We start from the raw sequence: 24427 nt of genomic DNA on the forward strand, positions 1-24427 counted from the left end.
TTTTCATTTTGCAGTTTATTTCAAAACAGAGCTAAAATTGAAACGCATATAAACAAATAAAATCATTCAAATAAATAAACCTTGTAGGACAGTAGGAACTGATATTCCCTGCTAGAGTGCCTCTCTATGGACCGTACCACGTTATACTTACAGGGAACTGTCACGTCCACCTTTACAACCGTTTGCAAGAGCTGCAAACACTAAAGGCCACTCACAAAGACCAGTTTTTCTCTATTTAAACATACCAGTCTCCACACTGCTGTTTAAATATACCGAGGAGCATAATACCCAATAAGGTTGGTTCTTCCCGGTCGCCCCCCACCCCCCTCCGCTGTGGTGGAGTGGACGGTGGAGCAGGAGAGACTGCCATTTTACAAGCTAAGTTGTTCATCATTTAACTTACTAACGCGGTCCTAGCTAGCTAACGTGAACACAACACAGCCACGGCACTGAAGCTTTGTAAGTACTTGCTAGCTTTATCGTGTAGCTACAGCTGCTGCTCGTCAAGGCTTCACGTAGAATTTACGTGAGTGGTTTGATAACATGATAGTAACATTTAGGTGGAATTACGCCATGATAGACTTGGTTTGGTTTGCATCAGTAAGCTGTGATGAATGTTTGGCATGTCGGGTCGCTGTTGTGTGGCGGGGTTTTGCTCCAACGCTCTCAGGGTTTGGAGTTCACGGTGGACATATATCACTAAAAGTGGGCATGCATGTGATGTCACCCAACACGGAAGTCGCTGCTGTCACTCCTCCCACAGTCATCTGTGACTGAAATGAAGAAGCCTGTTAAAACCCCTTCCACACACGGGATACGTGACATTGCTGCTTCATCAGTCTGTGGAAGTGACGATATTGTACTGTTCACACGTGGCTCACCTTCACCTCATTCAGACAGACCCACCCCAGTGATGTGTAGCTGTCAAAAGACTGCACAGAACGTCCAGTCTGGATGAAGATTACTATGCACTAATAAATTGAAGACTAAATCTAAACTAATAGCAGGCTGGTGTCTAAATACCTAATAGCCTGCCTAGTTTTTAATTATTTCCTAAACTCTGAAAATGTTGTATGTATGTCAAATCAAGTCACTGTTTTATTTATGCAACACATTTAATATAATCATACTCAGCTATTAAGCTGCTCAGCCAAAGTGCTTTGTTAGCATACTGAGGTGAAGACCCCAGAGTATTTTTTAATATGGATATCTACCTTGACTGTCTGGGGTAGTGGTGAAGTGAAGAGAGAAAAAGAAAGCAGAGACAAACAGATAGCAAACAAGAGAACATTAATAGATCGCTCCAGATCCAAAGGTACCTGCAGAGAAGATCAGAGAGAGAGGATAAACTAGTGTACAAAACTGCACTGAGGTAGAGACAAAAATCACCTATACCTCTAAACCTCTGTACACACCTGTAGATCCGTTATCCCTTAGATGCACAAGTGATTGGACCCTACACTCTTCCATAAGTGGGTCAAAAATGACCTGTATAAGAATCAATGTGTATTTATGCCATTTTTGTTATTTTGGTTAAGAATAATAATTTTGTAATTGTTTCTATTATATTTTTGTAGATGTAGGAATGATTTCATGTTTGAAATATGTTTATTTTTCACTTTATAACACATTTTGATCATTTTGATAATTGAAAAAGAAGAATGTCAATGTCTATTTTGTTGACATTTTTCCACTCTTTTCCTGCATCTGTTCCTGCTCTCTGTCCCTCCAAGTTTGTGCACCGCATCACCTCTTGTATGATATTATCACTGATAAAGAGCTTGGAGTAGTAATACAAATATGTCAATTTCTTTAAAAGTATATGAGATAATTAAAAAATAATAATTGGGATTATATAAAAAACATATTTTTTGATGAATAGCTGGAATGTGAAATGATAAAAAGTTTTTATTACAAAGATATTGCAAGAAAACGGCCACCGGGTTATTTTTGACCCTCTTGTGCATCTCAGGATTAAGACAACCATATAAACAGGAAGGCCAAAGTAAAGGGCTAGATTAAAAAGATGCAGAATTGTAAAAGTCTCTGATTGATCTAACTACCACTTGGCATTAAAATAGAAATGTCCTGACAAATGTGATGGAGCTCAGGGCTCAACTTGAGGATGGCCACTATGTAACAAATTATTGAACAAAACAGAACAAAAGTGAAGAAAAGTACACAGTGTGACTTGCTGTTAGATCCTGATCGATTCTGTCTTCCTCTTGGAGATATCTTATAAGTAATTAATGAAGTTGCCGGATTTTAGTGGCTGCTGTGGCTTATTTGAAGATGTGTGCAACTCTCTTGCTTTGGAGACACTCATATGGATCCAGCTGCTGCTTTGAATTACGTTTATAATTGGTGAGGCTCATTTTTATGTGACAGTTGACATTGGTTTGTCTGTCTGTTCGCCACATTATTTAGAAAGAGACTAACAGATTAGGATGTAATTTTCAGGGAAGGTCAGAAATGACACAAGGTCCAAATGATTAGATTATAGTCTGGATCCACGTATTTGTTAAAGATTTCTGTATCATTGAGAGATAACAGCACAGCATCACTGTAACTATGACTACAAGTGAACACTATTTAAACACTTGTGCGTCCTTTTTTGTATATGTATTTTTTATTTGTTATCTTTGTTCCTGCTGGGGCCTCTTGCCAGGTCATCACTGTAAATGAGAAATTCTTCTCAACGGATCTCACCTGACAAAATAAACATTTTTTTAAAAAACTACGTCCTTTGACTGCTGACAATCACATGATCCGATCACAAATCGACCGCTGCGGACCATAATTTTTTTTTTAAAGATTTAATCGGAAATCATACAATGACTGAGCAGCCTTGGTGGAGTACTGGGCTCTCTGAGTGCTTTTCTTGTTCTGATCTGTGACAGTCTCTGTTTTCATCGCAGTCAGGTTTTATTGTTTTGGACATTTTCGTTTGTAGTAGATGCAACATTGTAAAGCAAAGTGAACGGGAAAGGGCTTTTTTATATTTGACAGTGAACTGTGTCCTTAGCCATTGGATGTTTTTGGGCCAACATTGTTGCTGAAATGTTGAAAAAGTCTTCCCCAAGTCATTCAGCACAATTCACAAAGTACCTCAGTAAGCCAGCTTATGTCATTGTTTTGGAATTGCTCTGTTTACCCGCCTGCACACTAAATCACCAAGCCAGTTTTTTAAGCTTTGTACACTCTGGACTGTGCTGTGTTTTGTTTAAGTGACTTAATGTGGATGGAGTCTGATGTGAATGCTTCCTGATGGTGCTACTGAAAGTGGCAAAGTAAAGGTTTTTTAACAAATGTAAACTCAATTTAATTTTTATGGGAATTTTTAGTCTCAGATACAGCAGTTATATGTCAAAACAGTACAGCTGAGCTGACATTTATGCTATTTTTTCTTAATATTTCTGAATATTATTTTAAATTCCCTTCACTTATGGTGTAGACGAGATGTATACTGTAAGTATTACTGTTAATAGAAGAATGCATTTATTCACCATGATACGCACATTTATTTAGCAGAATTACCACATGAGCTTTCTTATGTAGATTCAAGTGGAAAGACATTTTGATCAGTTCTGTTTTAGTGTGCATTTCAAACTAAGCGGTGTCAGATCTTTAAATTTACCATAAAACAATACTATACAAGTATTTATTGAAGCAAAGGTGCTATCCATTATCAAAATCACTAATGCGTATTTGTTTCCATGAACTTAATAATTAGTTGCGCAACCTTTAGCAGGAACACCTGCAACTGAGAGTCGCAATTATGGACAATCTCACATTGTCCGTCATTATAAAATGGTGATGTCTGCTTCATTCTTTGCATTTTTGCATGTCCTCCTTTTCTCTCTGCTGGGATTTCCACTGATGTTGTTCTAGTCACCATGCAACAGCAGCTGCACTGACTGAACGTGGCCAAAACACAGCGAAAAAACAGCAGAAGTCCTCCGGTCGACACAGCAAAAAACAATACAGTTACTCACAATAATACAGCAAGATTGAAAGGAAAATCTAAAAGAATTAGCAGGAGCACCTGTAACGGTCTGCACGCACCTGCACATGGCCTCACATAGTTGGTTTTGCAGTGAAATTTTGAGCAATTCTTCTTTGTGGAGCTGCTGTAGTGCAGCTATATTGATTAGTCATGGAAAGTGACTAATCAAGCTAATGTGTTTGAGCCAAGTTGGCTTACTTCACATTGTTCTTCCCGTGATGTGGCTCATGAGCATGCTCACATTGCAATAGTGATGCTGAAACAATACATCCTGAAGCCATGACTCTCATGCCTTTCTGTGCACACAGCACTGTTACCACACTGTTTAATGTTTGAAGAGGAATGCCTTCTCAGTCGCTCATACTGAAGTTTCTTCCCTTTTTATGACATTGTTTCCTTTTCTGTATCAAGGTACTGAGAATATAACTCCTTGGGGAAAATTTGTGCTTTTGGGCTATAAAAGGTAATTTTATTGACACTGGTGGTAATTTTTAGAATTTGCCGGCATTAGTTTGGGTATGCAATTCAAACATAGGACAAGTTGACAAGATTTTGTCTGAGTCTGTCCAACAAAAACATAATAGGATTGAAGTGAAAATGATATGCAGCAGTAATGGTTTATGTTCAGTCCAGGCAACTACCTAAAGACACGTGAACAAATACTGTAGTTGAGGTTTGTGTTACACATGTTCTCTGAGTTTGTCTGTATTCGTAGGTGGGTGTTTATGTGCATGTGAGTTTGTGTGTGCACTGTGGCCTGCACAAAGGACAAAGCCAGCATTATTTGACATTGGCTTACTTCTGTTTTCACACACAAAAATAACACACAAACCAGAGCAGCATGTAGGGGAGCAGGGCAAACACAGCTTCACGCAGGCCGGAACCTAATTGTTAGCTCCTGGTGTGGCTAGTCCAGGGATTAGCTACTGGCTGGGGAGTACTATTCACTTCCCCTTTCATTCCCTCTGCCCACTAGGCCTTATCACCATCAATCTGACACCCTGTTTATCTGACGCTGCAGCCAAATCTGCTGTCCTAGGAGAAATGTTCACAAAGACCGTGGATCATCAGCACTTTGATTGTGGTGGTCCAAATGGGCATTACTCTCTCTGGCCCCAGTTATCCCAGCACCCCTCTGTCTCCATGATCTCCATGCAGTGTTTAGTCCCAGTCCTAGAACCTGGAAAGCCAAGCTAAAGGCCTGCCACTTTGTGTCTGTCATTTGTGCGCTTCATTTTAAAACAAAGGTGTTTCCTTGGTCAGATTTTGTTTGCTGTGTTTGTGTTCCAGTGGATGGGTTTTCCGTGTGGATTGCGACAAACTGTTTCTCTCTTCTTTTTGTGCACTGTTGCCTTGTTACATCGGTTGCCCGGGACTTAGCAAGTGTACATTCTGGAGTTTACCACTGCCATCTGATCCCTGCGTCAGTTTAGCTTCATCGTGTTAAAGAAGCAGAAAGGAAAAGAAACAGATTTCGCCATCATGGCTTCTTTTAAGCTGGATTTTCTCCCTGAGATGATGGTGGACCATTGCTCTTTGACTTCTAGTCCTGTGTAAGTAACTCTCTTTGGCCAGCTTTGAGTATTATTTATTTTGTAGAGTTGCCTTGTGTCCCTTGTAAGTAGTCTGCTTTAAGTTCTTTATTGTGATCACTAAAAACATCATGTGCAGCTGTGTTGGTGTGATAAAAGACTTCAGGCTAAAGAGTACCTCTCTCATAGTCATTCATGTTCTTCTTGGAGTTTTGGGTTTCTTAAACATTCCTGATGTACAGTATATACAAGTTACTGACATGCCAGGAGTTGATATTGTAAGGAGTGGGTTTGATTTGCAAAAGCGTTTTCTCCTGCAGTAAAAGACACAGAATTAAAGTTCTACAATTCTATGAACCTTGAGAACCCAAAAGACAAGCTTTGCATCCAAATTCACGTCCCCTCTTCTCAGTTAAATTGGTCTGGAAGTATACCATGGAGCGGGATGGAGCACATACACAATAAAACTGCTCAACTGGAGGTTTCCAACAGTGCTAGGTGCTTGTCTGTTTGATGAAGTGTCACACAGAAAAACAAATCTTGAATGTACATCAAATTTCATCATAGTTGTGACCTGCATGCAGCTCTATATTGATCTGTACACTCATTACCCTTGTTTGAATTACTCATAAATTTGTCATTGCTGATACATTTTTGCAATGTCTGTGCAATGCAATGTGTTAATATTGTATCACAAGAAAGAGGGGAACCAGAGATTTATTCTCTTGTTACATATTTGTACATACTGAAATAATATCATAATGAAGACGGATCAACCTTCTAACCTGCAAAGCCATATTTTTACCAATATCCTAAATAAGTCACCTTTCATACTGCACACTTTTAATTGCCCCCGTGGGGACAAACAAAGTTTCCTGAATATGAATATGAATCTGAACACAGCATATTATTATTAATAATAATAATAATAATAATCTTTATTTATATAGCACTTTTCATACATGAGTTGTAGCAACAAGTGCTTTACAAACAGACAAATAATTAAAATAAAATGAAAGAAGACCCAAATCCACCCCCCCAGCTCCGAACCCGCCCACCCCGCAATCCATACACTATAATGTTAAAAAGCAACATAAATAAAAGACAAAAATAAATCAGGGACATTGTTATACCCAGTACGTACTGAGGAAACGCCATCTTAAAGGTTTAAAATAGGTAAACACTGGAGATTAGTTTAAAGTGTAAAATAAATAAATAAAAATAAATGAATAAAATAAATCCATAAGTAGATCAGTAAAATAAATAGATAAATAAGTAAATAAATTCAATTAAATATGTCATATATAAAAATACTGAATAAAAGATAGATAAAATAATAATAATTGTAATAGTGATAATTATAAATTGGGAGTTGTAAAAAGAATAAGAACACTAAAAGGTAATTCAAGTAAAAGCCAGACTAAAAAGGTAGGTTTTAAGTTTGTTTTTAAAAACATTAACATTAAGTGCAGCTCTCAGGTCTTCAGGAAGGCTGTTCCATAAGCGGGGACCGTAGTAATAAAAAGATGCCTCACCATAAGTTTTGGTGTTAACCTTGGGAACTGTCAACAGAGAACTTCCTGAAGACCTGAGGGTTCTAAGTGGTTCATACGGTAAAAGCAAATCTGATAAATATGATGGACTAAGACCATTAAGAGCTTCAAAAACCAATAAAAGAACCGTAAAATCTATCCTAAAAGAAACGGGTAGCCAGTGCAGTGACCTTAAAATCGGTGTAATATGGGCTCTCTTTCTGGTCCCCATTAGCATCCGTGCAGCTGAATTCTGTAGGAGCTGAAGATGGGAGATTTTCTTTTGTGGGAGACCAGAAAGAAGAGCATTGCACTAATCTATTCTACAGGTGATAAAAGCATGGATTAATGTCTCTGCATTGGCTTGAGAGAGAAACAGTCGCACTCGGGCAATGTTCTTTAAATGATAAAAAGCTTTTTTGTAATGTCCAGGATATGTAGCTCAAAACTGAGCTCTGAATCGAATAAAACCCCTAAATTTTTAGCCTGCCCACACGATTAAAAGATAATGCTTGTAGTTTGCTGACCAGTTTCTCTCTCTTGACCCCTGAACCAATGACTAAAACCTGAGTTTAGTCCTGGTTGAGCTGTAAAAAGTTGTCTGCCATCCATGATTTAATATCTAAAATACAGTTTAAAAGAGCATCGAGTGACCGTGTGTCATCAGAAGACACGGCAACATAAAGCTGAGTGTCATCAGCATAGCTGTGGAAATTGATGCCGTGTCTCCTGATGACACTACCTAGTAAGAGCATATAAAGATTAAAAAGAGTAGGGCCTAAAATTGAACCTTGGGGAACACCACACCCATTGTCATAACATTGTGATAAATGATCCCCAAGGTTCACATAAAACTGTCTACCACTAAGATAAGATTCAAACCAGCTAAAAACAGTGCCTGAGATGCCAATAAAATCATGGAGTCTACTTAAAAGAATTTTGTGGTCAACAGTATCAAATGCAGCACTCAGGTCCAATAAAACTAAAACAGAGGGTAATTTGTTATCCATATTGCGCCTGAGGTCATTAACAATTTTGACGAGAGCAGTCTCAGTACTGTGATTTTTCCTAAAACCAGATTGATAAATTTCATAAATATTTCTGATAAAAACTGATAAAATCATTTAACTGGTTTAAAACAATCTTCTTTAAAAGTTTACTTAAAAATGGCAAATTGGATACAGGTCTAAAATGATCAGCTACAGCTATATCCAAATTGCTTTTCTTCAGGAGAGGTTTTATAATAGAGGTTTTAAAAGCAGAGGGGAACAAGCCTGTCTGAAGAGAATAATTTAAAATAGTAAGAAAATCCTGTTTAAAAAAGTCATAGAAGTTTTTAAAAAGGGATGCTGGAATGGGATCTAAAAGGCAGGTAGTTAGCTTGAGTTGTTTAAAAACTTTTTCAAGCATCACAGCATCAACCAGGGCAAAACTTTCCAGTGTTTCCCCATTTAAAACCAAAGATTGTGAGGAGTTAAAACTCAAAGGCTGAGAAAGTAAAAGGTTTGATCTGATAAAATCTATTTTACTGCTGAAGTGGACTGCAAAGTCATCACATGACAAGTCTGATTCCTTAGTTTGATTAAAATCAGGGTTGATTAATTTGTCTATTGTTTTAAAAAGTACCTTAGGATTGTTTTTGTTGTTGTGAATTAATGTGGAAAAATGTTCCTTTCTTGCCTGTTTGATTGCTGTGTTATAAATCTTCAGATAATGTTGGAAAATATTGTAATTTATTTGAATTTTGGTTTTCAGTCACTTCCGTTCTGCTTTTCGACAATTTCTTTTGAGGTTAATGATGTAACTGTTTGTCCAGGGAGACTTTGGTTTTGTTGATATTCTTTTGATTTTTATTGGTGCAACAGTGTCTGGAGCTGACTTTAGTTTACTGTTAAAATGATCAACAACAAAATCACAGGAGGAAGGTAAAACGTGTGGGGGTATCAGCTAAAATGTCAATAAAATTTGCAGCCACTTCAGCAGTAAGGTAGCGCTTCCTGATTGTACGCACTGGGATTTCTTGTTGCTTAAAATCATTGATATTAAAAAACACACAACAATAATCAGACAAGCCCACGTCCATAACAGAGGTTACAGATGTAGAAAGGCCATGGGTGATTATTAAATCTAAAATTTTTCCTCTGTTATGGGTGGGCTGTGTCACATGTTGGATAAAATTCATACTGTGAAGAAGGTTTAAAAATTCTGAGCTAAAAGAGTCTGATTGATTATCAACATGCAAATTAAAATCACCTAAAATAAGAACTCTGTCATATTTAGAATAAATAAAAGAGAACAATTCAGAAAATTCAATAATAAAAGAGACACAGCGTTTAGGTGGTCTGTAGCTAGTTAAGCATAGGATGGGAGGACTGCTAAAAACAAATGAATGATGTTCAAAAGAGGAATACTTATCAAATAAAATCTTATCAATAAAATATTATAACATACAGCAGACCTTTCCCTTTCTGTTGATACTAGTTGTTTCTCTGTGTGCCAAAGAATGCTCGGCTTCAAATTTATTTCTGCGTTGTCTCCAACGTGGGCCTGACATTACATCCAACTTTGTATGGAAAAATAATTATGGAATTTGCAATTTCATTGCAACTGAATGAAAAGCTGTCCAAAGACGAGCACATGTCACCTGTGCACCAGTAGACAGTGATGATTGTAGATTCTGGTGGTCGAAGGTAAAGTAGACATTGGGGCCTCCTTGCCTGGGCTTGGGTAGCTCCTTAGTTAGATTACTGTATGTGAATGCTTCAGTGAATAAAATAATGAAAGGTATTTATTCATTAAATATTTTGATTTGGGCTGTTTTCCCAGTTTCTAAATGAGACAGGACCCCTTATCATGGTCATGATGTTGTCAGATTCCACACAGTCTGTGCTACACAATTATGAAAAGATATCTCTGCTGTTTGCAACATTTTATGGCGAGATAATGCAGCAACAGTATAATTTCATAATGCGATGGCTTGTATTGTATAGGAGTCATCATATGAAATGACAGAATATGTACACTGACAGTCATTAAAAACTTTGAGACCATATTTTTCAACATAATTTTTATTTTGAAGCCCGAAACTGGATTTTATTTTCTTCATATGAATCATTTGTTTAGCATATTGGCATACAGAAACAAAAATCTAAAGTTTCAAGAATGATTTCAAAATAAAGAATTTCACAAAAGAAAACGGCACCTGCCACACACAAAGTCACAACAGTCAATACCGAGTATGGCCTCCATTTGCTTCGATGCAGGCAGCAATCCGTCGGCGCATGCTTTGGACCAGGCTTCTGATTGTGGGTTGGGAACAGCCCATACGCCTGGCTACATCACTGTAGCTCAAACCGGCCTCCACCATACCCAGTGCCCGGAGACGTTGTTCATGTGATAGATGCGGTATGATGCTGTTCACTGGACTAACAATGGTGGCCTTTTTTGGGCCTTTATATAGGCCTTCAAAACCCATTCTCAAATTGTGCAGATACTCACTGAGTATTGCTTGGTGTGTATTTGGTTCACTTTTGCAGAGTGACCAACCCATGTGCAATGAATCATGACAAAATGACAACTCATCATTATCTCAACTACCAGGGCACTAGATCATCAGTAAATCCACAATGAATAATTACAACCCCCCTACAAGTAGAATTCTGTGTACATTTCTACCTCAAAGTTTCTATTGACTGTCAGTGTGTGTATATATATATATATATATATATATATATATATATATATATATATCCACATGGTTCTGAAAACACAAGATACAGCATTTATAACTAGTCCTTAGAATGACCAAGATTAGAGCTGAAAAATAAAGTTAGTGAAATTATTTTTTATCAGCTGATATTTATTTATTTTGATCAGAAACGCAGCCAGTGATTTTAATGATCCCAGGCCAGGACATTATGCTTTTAAATCAAAACAGGACATACAATGACCATGGCATGACATTCTAACTGTTGTCCACCTCTGCTAGCTACTGTTGCTGTACTGTTCTCTGTAAAGGTTATGTGTGAATGCATGCGCACCCTAGTTGCTTATCCACAAACGTTGTGCCAACAGTCTTACTAGTTTGGACCTAGAAACATTTCCGTATAACTTTTAACATGGCGTTAGTCTGAACTAAGCCCTCACAATTACGGATAAACAGGCACAAGCAGCGGTACTTTCAGTTGTGTGATTTTTAGCAAGAGTATTTCTCCCCAAAACAACATAGAGACACGTAATACACAGCTTGTTTGCCAAAATCACAACACACCTTTTTCACTCACTTTGCTGTACAATTTAAAATCCATTAGGCAACGAAATAAATCATCCATGATATTAAAACCTTACTGCAATGAAAACAGACACTTAACAGCTTAAAGAATAATGACACTCACCAATAATTAATGAAATCGAGCAAGATGTTGAGAAGCTGGAATTTGTTTCTTCCAGCTGTTTGGAAATATTTGCAATGAGTTTGTTTAATACCTGCAGCAACAGACAACAGCAACATCCAAATGAGAATTTCCAAAGAGGGGGAGTTGAACACATTTGCTCAGAGAACAACAGTAACTTAAATAAATTGTGATATTTTGAAATTATCGCTTAGAGTCTGGACCAAGATCTAACAACAGGTCACAATGTGTAGACCTACATGTCCTTACATCATACAGATGAACTGTCACCTGCAGAAGTTGAGTTTCCAGCTGTTTAGGACTTTTTCTGTGTAGTTTATTAGATAGCTGCAACATCAGACAGTAGTAGGATCCAAAAGTGTCTCCAAAGAAAGAGAGAGCTGCTGCATTTATGCACAGAGCAACTTCGTTAATTAGGTTTAACTACAAACTATCCCAACATGGTGAAAGGGCTGATCAGGATCTAACAGCAAGTCACACTATGAACCTTTCCACATGTAAACAGTCACTCAGAGTCTATCAGCTGCAGTTTGAGATTTTAAACATATTATATTAGTAATATTTTATTACAGCTGTCCTCAGGTTGAATACTGAACTCTTTTATCAGCTGCGATTAGTTTAGGTCTGTTATTCCATTATTATGTATTAAGCATCATTTGGTGTCTTGACTAGTGTTGCGTGAATAACAAATGTGTCATAAACACATGCCGTGTTGCTCTCCGGCACTATGGTGGTATGTATGCATCCGTGAGGAACATTAACGGACAAGTGACATGACTCATGTGTGAAAGGGGCTTGAATGCCGTCACTTTAATGGATTGATAAACCCAGCAATGTTCCATGCCCCATGTCTAAAAGGAGCTTGTGAAAACATTTACTTCTGCCTTTAGAATTCAAGCAAGGTTGGATAATGCTGAGTCCTTGCTGTCTGACTGTCTGCTTCCAGATGAGCATTTAGAATGAACAGCTGCCTGGCAAGCCACCAAGTCTCTAATAAACTTAACACCCAGTGCATTACTTTTATTTTTGGTGGCCATGTCACCACAACAATAGGAAGATCTTTATTGTTAGCATGTTGTTTATCTAATTACTCCAAGGAGGCGGAGCCTCGGCGGAGTTATCTGACGATCGGCATTGGTTTCTCTTTCTGTCTGTTTGTCTGTCTGTTTGCAACATTACTCAAAAACAGACTAACGAATTTGGATGAAATTTTCCGGGAAGCTCAGAAATGACACAAAGACTAAGTGATTATATTTTGGCAGTGTTGCGGCTTATAGTCTAGATCCGTGGATTTGTTAAGGTTTGTCACTGCCAGATAGCGGCACAGCATCACTGTAACAACAAGTGTTGACAACAAGTAAACACTACGTCAGCTGCCTGCTGATGATCACATGATTGTGATTCTGCTACTATTCTGATTCTGATTTTGATTCTGAAATTGACTGCTGTGGACTTATCAGGATTTATGTCCGAAATCATACAAGGAACAATTGATTCAATTCCCACTACCCACTACACATTTTGGTCATGTGATTTGGTATCTGTACATAACATACACATGCTTAACACACGCATGTGCTCAATGCAAGGTCATTTTGTCTTTGAGTACATCAATGTTTAATGGCCAGCCATGTTCTACGTTGCCGTGGTTTCCGCCTCGACTTTTTTTTTTTTTTAAGATTTTAGTCGCCGGAAATCATACAATGACTGGGCAGCCTGTGCTCTAGAAGTGCTTTTCTTGTTTGGCTAATGCTACCCTTAGATTTGATAGTATGCCCACACATCAGAGCTGTGTGTAAATGTTAAAATTGATGTACATTCAGAGATGGTGGAAACTCTAACACTGATTTGAAGAAAACTAATTAGTACTTTATGTGTTTCTGTGATTTGTTTATGTGCTTTAGTGTAATCTAAAGTTAGCCATTGTTTGGATGTGTTTGTTCCATCTCTACTCACAAATGCTGCATACTAATGCAGCCAAATTCCCCAAAAGCTTTTTGTCATTTACATATTTTTCAGTTTCTGTTGTCAGATACTGGAACAAGTGTAGAACAGTGACTGAACTGCAGCTCATTGATACTACATGGTATCCAGTAGGCACTGCAGAGCTATTTCTCAAACTGCAGCTCTGCATCACTAAACTACTGATTTTGAGAACAGAACATAGTCTGGCAAACTTATCATACACATGAGTTAATAACAATATCTGTGCTGTGAAATCTACAATATTTTCAAGTCAAATGATTGTTCAGAGAGAAAGTTGGAAGCAATAGAAAGTTTAGTCATATATACATAACAAATCTGTTATTTCTTTTCTCGCTTTTCACATTAGCAAAGGTCACTGCTTTTACTGTTTAAAACGACAAACGATAGGTCGGCTGTTGCTCATAACTTTTAATCTAAAATTAAAATCAAAGGGTTATTGTCAGGTTTATGTTCTTTCTGCAATATATAAACTATTTTCAGAAAATGCATTTCAAAGATGAATGCTGTAAAAAAAATAATACGATGACAAGAAAAGCACTCAGAGACCACAGTACACCGCCAAGTCTCCTCATTTGTTGTTTAATTTCCGATTGACAAGTCCCAATAAAACTGCAGCGGTGGATTTGTAGTCGGATCGCAGTCGTGATCATCATCAGGCAGCTGACGTAGTGATCACTTGTTGTCATAGTTACAGTGACGCCAAACCGCTATCTGGCAATGATACAGAGAGGAATTAAGACAAAAATATAGACGTAAAGGTATCATAGACGGTAGCATCAAATCATTTAGCTACAATTCATTTTGCTGAGAGTGTAAGGTACCCCTAGTACTACTATGTGCTGCCACTTCTACTACTACTACTGCTGCTCCTACTACTACGACTACTACTACAACTACAACTGCTACTATTACTAGTACTGCTGCAACTACTGCTGCTGCTGCTACTACTACTGCCACGACTATCACTACTGTTGTTGCTACTGCTGCCAACACTACTGATACTACTGCTACAACTACTGCTGCTACTACGACTGTTACTACTACTGATAATACTACTACTACTACTACTACTGCCCCTATTAGTGCTACTACTACTACTGCTACTACTATTGCTACTGCTACTACTACTACTACTACTGAAGCTACTGCTACTACTACTGATACCATTACTATTACTACTACTACTACTACTGCTACTACTTTTGTTTTTGTATTTTCAGATTGTTTTATTAACAGCACTTGTTTTCTTTTCAGTCTTGTGTTCTGCAAGTGAGAGATGTTTATTAGGTTTTGCTGTTTGCCTTCATTTAAATTGTGGTAGTATACAGAGATTGAAAGTAGTAAATAGGCTGGGAATTGAATGAAACGGACTGTTTGACAGCATTTGCGCCCATGTGGTCTGGATCACAGCATTCAGATTGTCCCTGAAGTGAGGCATCTCTTCAGCTTAGCTTGCACAGAGCCAGTACAGTTTAAAATGCTTGGCTAACCACAGTCAGTATGTTGTGTTAACTGTCCAGTGGGGTGTAAAGTGAAGGTGCTAGGATGGAATTGGTATTCTATCCTGGCAAAAATGATAACATTTCATATACAGTGATGCCATATCTTAAGTCCAGCATGATTTACATTTTTTATTAATCTATTCTTTTTTTGCTTCATGACTTCATTAGTGCTTATATTTGGTTTGAAGAGAAATGAGGATTTTTTAAAAAACACTTTTTTGTTTGTATTGATGGTTCACCTCAAAATGATTATGAAGTAAATGTGAAAGACAGTGTGACCCACAACAATATTTAGTTCATTTAGAGTTCCAAATGGTTGTTTCACATTTTTGTCACTAGATGGCAATAGTGCTCCCTGCTGGAGGGTAAAGGCAGAGACTTCCAGTACTGTCAAGGCAGCCTGTGTGTGGGTTTAGATGAAGTGAATCAGTATTGGCACGGGAATAAAGGGGTCCTGTTACATTCTAGGGATGCAAAAATGCCCACACTCGTGTCAAGAACATTTTTTCAGAAATTTCCTCTTAGATTTTTATCTTTCCTAGTTTATTTTGGTTGTTATCGTCCTTTTCACCTGTTACAGAAACATTACATGCCCCTCACCTTCAGATTATGTGAGGAAGTGTGTTCGTAGAACCATTGCGATCCTGGCCATTAGTGACCCAGCTCTTCAGAGCAGTGAGACCAGTAATGTAAGTGGCCAGGAGCAGATTTATTTGTCACCACACATTCTGATTTATCTTCCTTTTCACTAAGTTGTTTTTCACTTTGCATTACTGCAACTACATGAGCCAAAATACGGCTGTGCTTAGAGTCGCCCACACAGTCCAAACCCTAAGACCGATGGCATTGCCCTGGTTGCTGCACTTGTCCTAAAAATAATGGAAATGGCATATACTCTTCCTGATTGTAATTTGCGTAAGTTGTATTGATCTTATGCAATTTTCCACTTATCTAAATCTTGAAAATTTTATTAGATCATAAATGGCCACTCTGTTGACATCAGGTTAGATGACACAGCTTTTATATATGTATTTATGTATTAACCCTCTTTTAGGTACTAAACAGTCAAAATATCCTCGTCCATTTGTCCTTGTTTAACATTGTAAGCGGCACAACCAAAAATTGTGTTTGTTGCATGAAACACACACTTTATACACTGCTCAAAAAAATTAAAGGAACACTTTTTAATCTAAGTATTGCATCAAATCAGTGAAACATGTGGGATACTGATCTGGTCAAGTAAGTAAAAAAGGGTGTTTTTAGTCAGTTTCAGCTGCTTTGGTGTTCATGAAAATAACAACAGATGCACTAGAGGGGTAACAATGAGACACCCCTCAAAACAGGAATGAGTTTACAGGTGAAGGCCACTGACATTTTATTCCCTTCTTGTGTTTTCTGACTGTTTTTCAATAGTTTTGCATTTGGCTAGGATCACTGTCACTACTTGTAGCGTGAGGCGATACCTGGACCCTACAGAGGTTGAAGAGGCAGTCCAACTCCTCCACAATGGCACATCAATGCTGTACCATAAATGCCATTACCAGAAGGTTTGCTGTGTTGCCGAGCACAGTCTGAAGAGCATGGAGGAGGTTCCAGGAGACAGGCAGTTACTCGAGGAGAGCTGGACAGGGCTGCAGAAGGTCCTCAACTCATCAGCACAACAGCTATCTCCTCCTTTGTGCAAGGAGGACCAGGATGAGCACTGCCAGAGCCCTACAAAATGGCCTCTAGCAGGCCACTGGTGTGAATGTGTCTGACGAAACAATCAGAAAGACATTTCATGAGAAAGGTCTGAGGGTCCGATGTCCTCTAGTGGGTCCTGTGCTCACTGCCTGACACCTTGGAGCTTGATTAGTGTTACAACCCTGGCTCGTGTAATGGGTAAGGGAAGCAACATAAGAGCCAGATGGTTATGGCTTTAAAGATTTTTATTATAAAGAAATGAAAATGAGGTACAAATTAAAAGAAAAACGGAGAACACTAGTCACGACGTAAAAATAAATATAAACGAGAACAAAAAGAGACTCTAAACTAGAGCTATCGATTAACAGAAAGATCCTAAATATACCCGATAAACCTAAACACAGCGTGTGTAAACAACAGCAACGAAAAAGACTAGTGCCTCCACAATAACAGAGCGACCGGATGGCTAACAAAGTTTCTACTACGATGAGGCACATGGGCAAGACTGGAGTACAGTGACAAGCCGCCCATCCTCAGGCACTCCAGCTTCTTATGCTGAACCAGGGCCGCACCGGATTGGCTGACGAGGGCACAGCAGCTGATTCCAATTACTCAGCACAGGTGAAGCGGATCGCCAGCAGCCTGGGAAGATTGACAGCCACACGCACACGTACGCACAAGCACTCACGCACACACACAAAGCACAGGGGAGGAGCGCACACACAACACAGGGGAGGAGCCAGAATACGGCTATGGCCGTAACAGTTAGCATTTGCCATAGAACACAGGAATTGGCAGGTCTGCCAATGGTGCCCTTTGCTTTTCACAGATGAGAGCAGGTTCATCGTGAGCACACGTGACAGACATGGAAAGGTCTGGAGAAGCCATGGAGAATGTTATGCTGCCTGTAACATGGTTTAGCATGACCGGTTTGGTGGTGAGTCAGTGATGCTCTGAGGAGGCATATCCATGGAGGGACACACAGACCTCTACAGGCTAGACAACGGCATTCTGACTGCAATTAGGGATCAGGATGAAATCCTTGGATTCATTGTCAGACCCTACACTGGTGCAGTGGTCCTGGGTTCCTTGTTTTGCACGACAATGCCTGGCCTCATGTGGCAAGACGATGCAGGCGCTTCCTGGAGGATGAAGGAATTGACAGCATTGACTGGCCCCAATACTCACCTGACCTAAATCCAATAGAACGCCTTTGGAACATTATGTTTTGTTCCGTCCAACACCACCAGGTTGCTCCTCAGACTGTCCAGGAGCTCAGTGATGCCCTGGTTCAGATCTGGGAGGAGATACCCCAGGACTAGAGATGTGCGGACTAGTCGTTTAATCGTTTAACCGCCTACTCATTTATTAAACGTTTAGTATTTTACTAGTCGGTTAAACGCTAGTGTGCCCCCCCACCCCGACCGGGCGCCACCATGCAGCTCTACGCTCGTCCCGTCTGGGCTACCTGGTTGATCCTGCCAGTAGCATATGCTTGTCTCTTTTATCAACCCCCGCTATCCCCCTCATCATTAGCGGTGTTTTGACCACTCCAGCTACACCCACCACGTCCCTTCCTGCCACCCCGAAGCAAAGCATTGGCTCCAGTATGTGCTACTCGTGGACTGTCATGGCGCACCGACCCGCTGCCGTTACGCACAGATGCAGCGGCACTTTCTGTCTCAGTGGACGACTGAACATCTTCATCAGAGGGTGAATATTCCTCTTCAGAATATGAGCAAGCCATTACTTGACAAAGCACTTTGTCAGCGTTGACCAGACCTCTCGGTACGGTGAGTTTTCTCACTCTAAAATGTGCCGTCTTGCGCTCTGATACGCTCTGACGGCGAGTCTCGTCTCCTCGGTTTTCAAACTCTGTAAACTCCAAAACTTTGAATGAAAACACGCCCACAACTGATGCTCAGATTGAAGTTCCAGATGTCTGCCATCTCCTGGTGTACAGTACATGAGGCAGACGAGGCAGTATATTTGAGGCTATGGCTTGTTATGTTCAGCAATGTTGCTTGTCGCAATATTGCGACTTTGGCGCTTAAAGGGTTAAATTGCAAGTTTTCCGAACCGACTAGTCGCCAATAAAATTAGCGACTAGTCGGTTCGGAAATTAGTCGAAATTCCCATCCCTACCCAGGACACCATCCATCGTCTCATTCGAAGCTTGTCCTGATATTGTCAGGCTGCATACAAGCATATGGAGGTTATGCAAACTACTGAGTACCATTTTGAGTTGCTGCCAACGAATTTCAGAAAATGGACCAGTCTGCCACATCAGTTTTTCACTTTGATTTTGGAATGTCTTGAATTTAGCCCTCCTGGGGATTGATAATTTTCATTTCCATCAAACAATGTGGCATCTTTCATTCCTAACACATTATCCAGTCCATATCAATGTAAATATCCAGTTTGTTTTTCCCCCGCATTGAAATATGATGTATTTTCAAAGTGTTCCTTTAATTTTTTTGAGCAGTGTACAGTGGGTATGGAAAGTATTCAGACCCCTTGAAATTTTCCACTCTCTGTGTCATTGCAGCCATTTGCTAAAATTAAAAAAGTTCATTTTATTTCTCATTAATGTATTCAGCACCCCATCTTGACAGAAAAAAACGGAAATGTAGAATTTTTTGCAAATTTATTAAAAAAGAATAACTGAAATATCACATGGTCATAAGTATTCAGACCTTGTGCTCAGTATTGAGTAGAAGCACCCTTTTCAGCTAGTACAGCCATGAGTCTTCTTGGGAATGACGCAACAAGTTTTTCACACCTGGATTTGGGGATCCTCTGCCATTCTTCCTTGCAGATCCTCTCCAGTTCTGTCAGGTTGGATGGTGAACGTTGGTGGACAGCCATTTTGAGGTCTCTCCAGAGATGCTCAATTGGGTTTAGGTCAGGGCTCTGGCTGGGCCAGTCAAGAACGGTCACAGAGTTGTTCTGAAGCCACTCCTTTGTTATTTTAGCTGTGTGCTTAGGGTCATCGTCCTGTTGAAAGGTGAACCTTGGGCCCAGTCTGAGGTCCTGAGCATTCTGGAAGAGGTTTTCCTCCAGGATATCTCTGTACTTGGCCGCATTCATCCTTCCTTCAATTGCAACCAGTCGTCCTGTCCCTGCAGCTGAAAACACCCCCACAACATGATGCTCCCACCACCATGTTTCACTGTAGGGATTGTATTGGGCAGGTGATGAGCAGTGCCTGGTTTTCTCCACACATACCGCTTAGAATTAACACCAAAAAGTTCAATCTTGGTCTCATCAGACCAGAGAATCTTATTTCTCATAGTCTGGGAGTCCTTCATGTGTTTTTTGGCAAACTCTATGCGGGCTTTCATGTGTCTTGCACTGAGGAGAGGCTTCCGTCGGGCCACTCTGCCATAAAGCCCCGACTAGTGGAGGGCTGCAGTGATAGTTGACTTTGTGGAACTTTCTCCTTTCTCCTGACTGCATCTCTGGAGCTCAGCCACAGTGATCTTTGGGTTCTTCTTTCCCTCTCTCACCAAGGCTCTTCTCCCACCATTGCTCAGTTTGGCTGGACGGCCAGGTCTAGGAAGAGTTGTAGTCATCCCAAACTTCTTCCATTTGAGGATTATGGAGGCCACTGTGCTCTGAGTAACCTTGAGTGCTGCAGAAATTCTTTTGTAACCTTGGCCAGATCTGTGCCTTGCCACAATTCTGTCTCTGAGCTCCTTGGGCAGTTCCTTCGACCTCATGATTCTCATTTGCTCTGACATGCACTGTGAGCTGTAAGGTCTTATATAGACAGGTGTGGGCCTTTCCTAATCAAGTCCAATCAGTTTAATTAAACACAGCTGGACCCCAATAAAGAAGCAGAACCATCTTGAGGAGGATCAGAAGAAATGGACAGCATGTGAGTTAAATATGAGTGTCGCTGCAAAGGGTCTGAATACTTATGACCATGTGATATTTCAGTTTTTCTTTTTTAATAAATTTGCAAAAATTTCTACATTTCTGTTTTTTTCTGTCAAGATGGGGTGCTGAATACATTAATGAGAAATAAAATGAACTTCTTTGATTTTGGCAAATGGCGGCAATGACACAGAGTGAAAAATTTCAAGGGGTCCGAATACTTTCTGTACCCACTGTATATAAATACGATTAACTGCAATTGGATTCATCAATGTTAGTAAAAATCCCACTAACTAGAAAAAGTGCTGTTACACAAAACTTCACACACTGAGAGGTCATTTGAGATAGGGTTGATAGATTATTATTTTTGTGGTTTAAAAAGTTACTGTAAGTTTGACTTCTCTGGGTTTTACCGAGAGGTGAGTACAGCCCTGTGCAATATCACTTAATTACATTACATTATTAATTTAACAGTACAGTATTTGTTCTTGTATGAAATTTAAAACTAACATGTGAAGTTTCCTACATTATTAACTCACTGGAACCTAATACAAAATACAGTTTGTTACTGAGCTTTGAATCTTTTAATTTTTTCAATACTTCATATGGCCACCTTTATTTTTGCTGGCATTCCTCTTGGTGTGGAGAACATTAGATGCTCTATCATTCTTACCAGACAATTTTTTTAGCTCCTGTTTGTGGGAGGAGTTGTGTTGCCCTACATTTCTCTTCAAAGTACCCCAAAGGTGTTCTGTTCGATTGAATTCAGGTGACATACTTCTCCAGTTCATAGTTCTTAAATTTTTTTCTTCTAGAAATTGTGAAACTTGTGTGTTTTTTTTCGGTATGCTTGGACGATCATGATGCTGGAATATTCCTCTTCTGCCAAGCTCTTGCAGCCTGTAGGTCATCATGCCATCCATTATTTTAGTATTTTAGTATCTACATTGTGTCATCTATAAATATCAACAGCTTTTGCACTCATGCAGCTCTGTATCATCACACTCACACCTGTGCTTCACTGTCAGGACTATGCATTCTCTGTGATAGTCCAAGTTCACACTAAACATGCTGGACCCCAGTTGAACTGAATACTTTTATTGAGGTCTAATCGAACCAAATATTGTACTCCCAAAATTTAATGAGATTTATTTTCATTTTCTTCAGCGGTGTCTTTTGCTCTGTGTGATTTGGCACAGAAACTTGTGCCAAGGTAGATAGGACAAACAAATTGACCATGTCATCATTTCAGGAGGACAACCACTGCAGCTCTGATTAGTAGTACGTTGCATACCTCCTAATTTCTGCTGCTTTGTGTTTAAATAGAGTTTTCATTGGTCATCGATCTTCTTGGATCCTTTTCCATCTATGTGAAGTCTAACAATCAGATTTTTTCATTTTCTCTGGTGGGTCTTTTCCTTGTAGAGCTGTGATGCAGATAAACAGACGCAGCTCATACCTCCAAAACCATGAAAGCTCTGGTGTTCTCACTTCATTTTATAATCATGTTCATGCAGTTGGGTTGTCTGGGAAAAGATGGGTGAACTCAGTTTAGTTTTTAATGATCATAAGTTTTCTAACTTGTGAGTGAGCGATCGGAGGTGTATTCACTTTTGTTGCACCGGGTTTCTATTTGGGAGCCTCTATTTTTACAATGGTGCTTACAACTTTTTTGTATTTGTTTGTAAGAGAAAATACTGTAATTGTCAGCTTGGAAAAGCAGATATCCAGAGGTGACACAATCTAGAATCAACTTGAAATTGAAGTGATATGTCACAGGGATAAATTCACTTCATTTGTATAATGTGCATAATCTATCTTTATAAGCTTTGAAAGAGAAGAAACTGAAATATATTAAAATTGTGTTTTATATTTTGGGTGCTTTGGAGAGTGCAGTACAGATCATTCCAGGTGATGGGTTTAATGCTACTGGTGTTGAACCAGTAACCATATGTGCTTTGATGGATAGCAGGTCTGTTGGTGTTACACACTATCTTTGGGTGTTAATGATAAAAAAAAGACATTTTTGTCAGTGTGAAATACTTGTTCCAATAGTGGACAGTATCTATTAACCATGCCAGTTCGAACTGAACAAGGGAGAAAAGGGAATTTAGAAGCAAGGCAATGATATGTAGTAAAAATCTCAGTAATTGCCAGAGTGTTAAGAACATGGTAAAGTCTGAAGCTTATCTTTTCGTGGTATACCAGTGTTAGCAGATGTACCGCTGAGAAGTGGGAGATGTCATTTTGAGGTGATAGCATGACATAATGTAACGGCAGTTGTAAAAAGCTGTACTTATTGGTTGTGCTAAAAAAAAGCCACACTACAAAATGTTGCAGCTGGGATTCAGAAACATTGTTTTGTTGTTACGATGGCAAATTATGTTTCGCACTCAATATTGTTTTAAAAAATGCTTGTATTAATGTCTGCCAGCATTAATATGTAGAATATGTGATGGCACACTGTTGTTGACTGGGGTTCCTAGCCTCCATGTAATCCACTGTTATTTTTTGTCTTTGTAGTGGGAAGAAGATGAATGGGTCTCTGGACCACCCCGACCAACCAGATGTTGATGCCATTAAGATGTTTGTGGGCCAGATTCCACGGTCCTGGTCAGAGGAGCAGCTCCGTGAGCTGTTTGAGCCCTACGGAGCAGTCTATGAGATCAATGTCCTCCGAGACCGCAGCCAAAATCCACCACAGAGCAAAGGTCAGTGTGTATGGACACACACACACACACACACACACACACACACACACACACACACACACACACACACACACACACACACACACACACACACACACACACACAGCCAGGAGACCACAGCTGGAATGAAAACCTATTTTAAGAATATATGTGAAAAAGTTCATTACAGCCCCATCGTTTGACAAATTTGCATCACATTTGATATCCTGGCTCTGAACCATATAATGCACATGTAAAAGAACCGATGTGTGCGATAGAAGAGTTTTAGAGGTTGTCTGGCTAAGTTGTACTGTTTAATCCATGAATAACCATATGCAATTAAATAGCAAGCTCACATCACAGACAAAAATGTCCAAAACCACAAATGTGTGTGATCATGATGATCAAGGAGGTTCCAGAGAATCTCCTGACTGTCCCCAAGTAATGAAACCACAGACTAGTATGAAAATAATGTTTTTTGTACATTTAGTAGTTTTTCATGTGTGATGTACAGTTACTGTGTAACTTACCAAATCATGTTTGCATATATTATAGCACATGTTTTTGGTTGATATGGGTCTCTTTTTTTTTTGTCTACAGAAAACTTTGAATGCCTTTCTTGTTGACATGATAATATTCGTCCAAAACAAATCCACCATTTGTCAGATTTGACATCCTGACTTGTGGTCCCTTGTCTTTCACTGGGGTTAGATTCCAGAACCCCCTGCAATAGGTGTAAATCTGTGAAGTAGCAACCATATATTAATTTTATTTTATATATTTATTTTAAGGCTTTATAAACCCTCCCTACACTCTTATAAACCTTACAAACCATCGCAGAGTAACACTATATGCAGCAATCAGACGTCGATGTGAAATGGACAAGGCAAGATGCTGAACACAGAGGAGACCGAATGGACTGATGGTACAGTCACTGAGCCAATCAGTGACCAGTGTTGTACACTGTACATTTTATTTCCATTTAATATTTTTAATATGTTTTATTTCATTATAATTTTTTATATTTTTTGTATTGTTTTACATTTTTGAGGCTAGAAAATGCTTATCTTATCGTAAAAAATGAAAAAAATATATATATACACAATTTAAAAATCTGCGATACAGTGAAACATGACATCATTCTTGTCATTCTTGAGTTAAAAAAACACTGATAAGTTTGAAAAAGTGTGTTTTGCATATTCTGT

At 39.2% G+C, this 24427-nt stretch overlaps 1 protein-coding gene across 12 annotated transcripts in view; it reads left to right on the top strand.

The window, feature by feature from the left end:
• The first annotated feature begins 169 nt into the window (after window positions 1-169).
• Window positions 170-24427, top strand: part of celf1 (cugbp, Elav-like family member 1) — a 49410-nt gene continuing 25152 nt past the window's right edge. For 6 of the 12 annotated variants that reach the window (XM_051942174.1, XM_051942176.1, XM_051942208.1 and 3 more), the window contains exons 1-2: window positions 474-5559; window positions 23056-23243. In XM_051942174.1, the coding sequence (XP_051798134.1) occupies window positions 5489-5559; window positions 23056-23243 (259 nt within the window). In that variant the 5' untranslated portion in view covers window positions 474-5488. The other 6 variants (XM_051942184.1, XM_051942236.1, XM_051942269.1 and 3 more) reach the window with 5 other exon arrangements.

This window comes from Acanthochromis polyacanthus, chromosome 2 (assembly GCF_021347895.1).
Source record: "Acanthochromis polyacanthus isolate Apoly-LR-REF ecotype Palm Island chromosome 2, KAUST_Apoly_ChrSc, whole genome shotgun sequence".
Lineage (NCBI taxonomy): Eukaryota > Metazoa > Chordata > Actinopteri > Pomacentridae > Acanthochromis > Acanthochromis polyacanthus.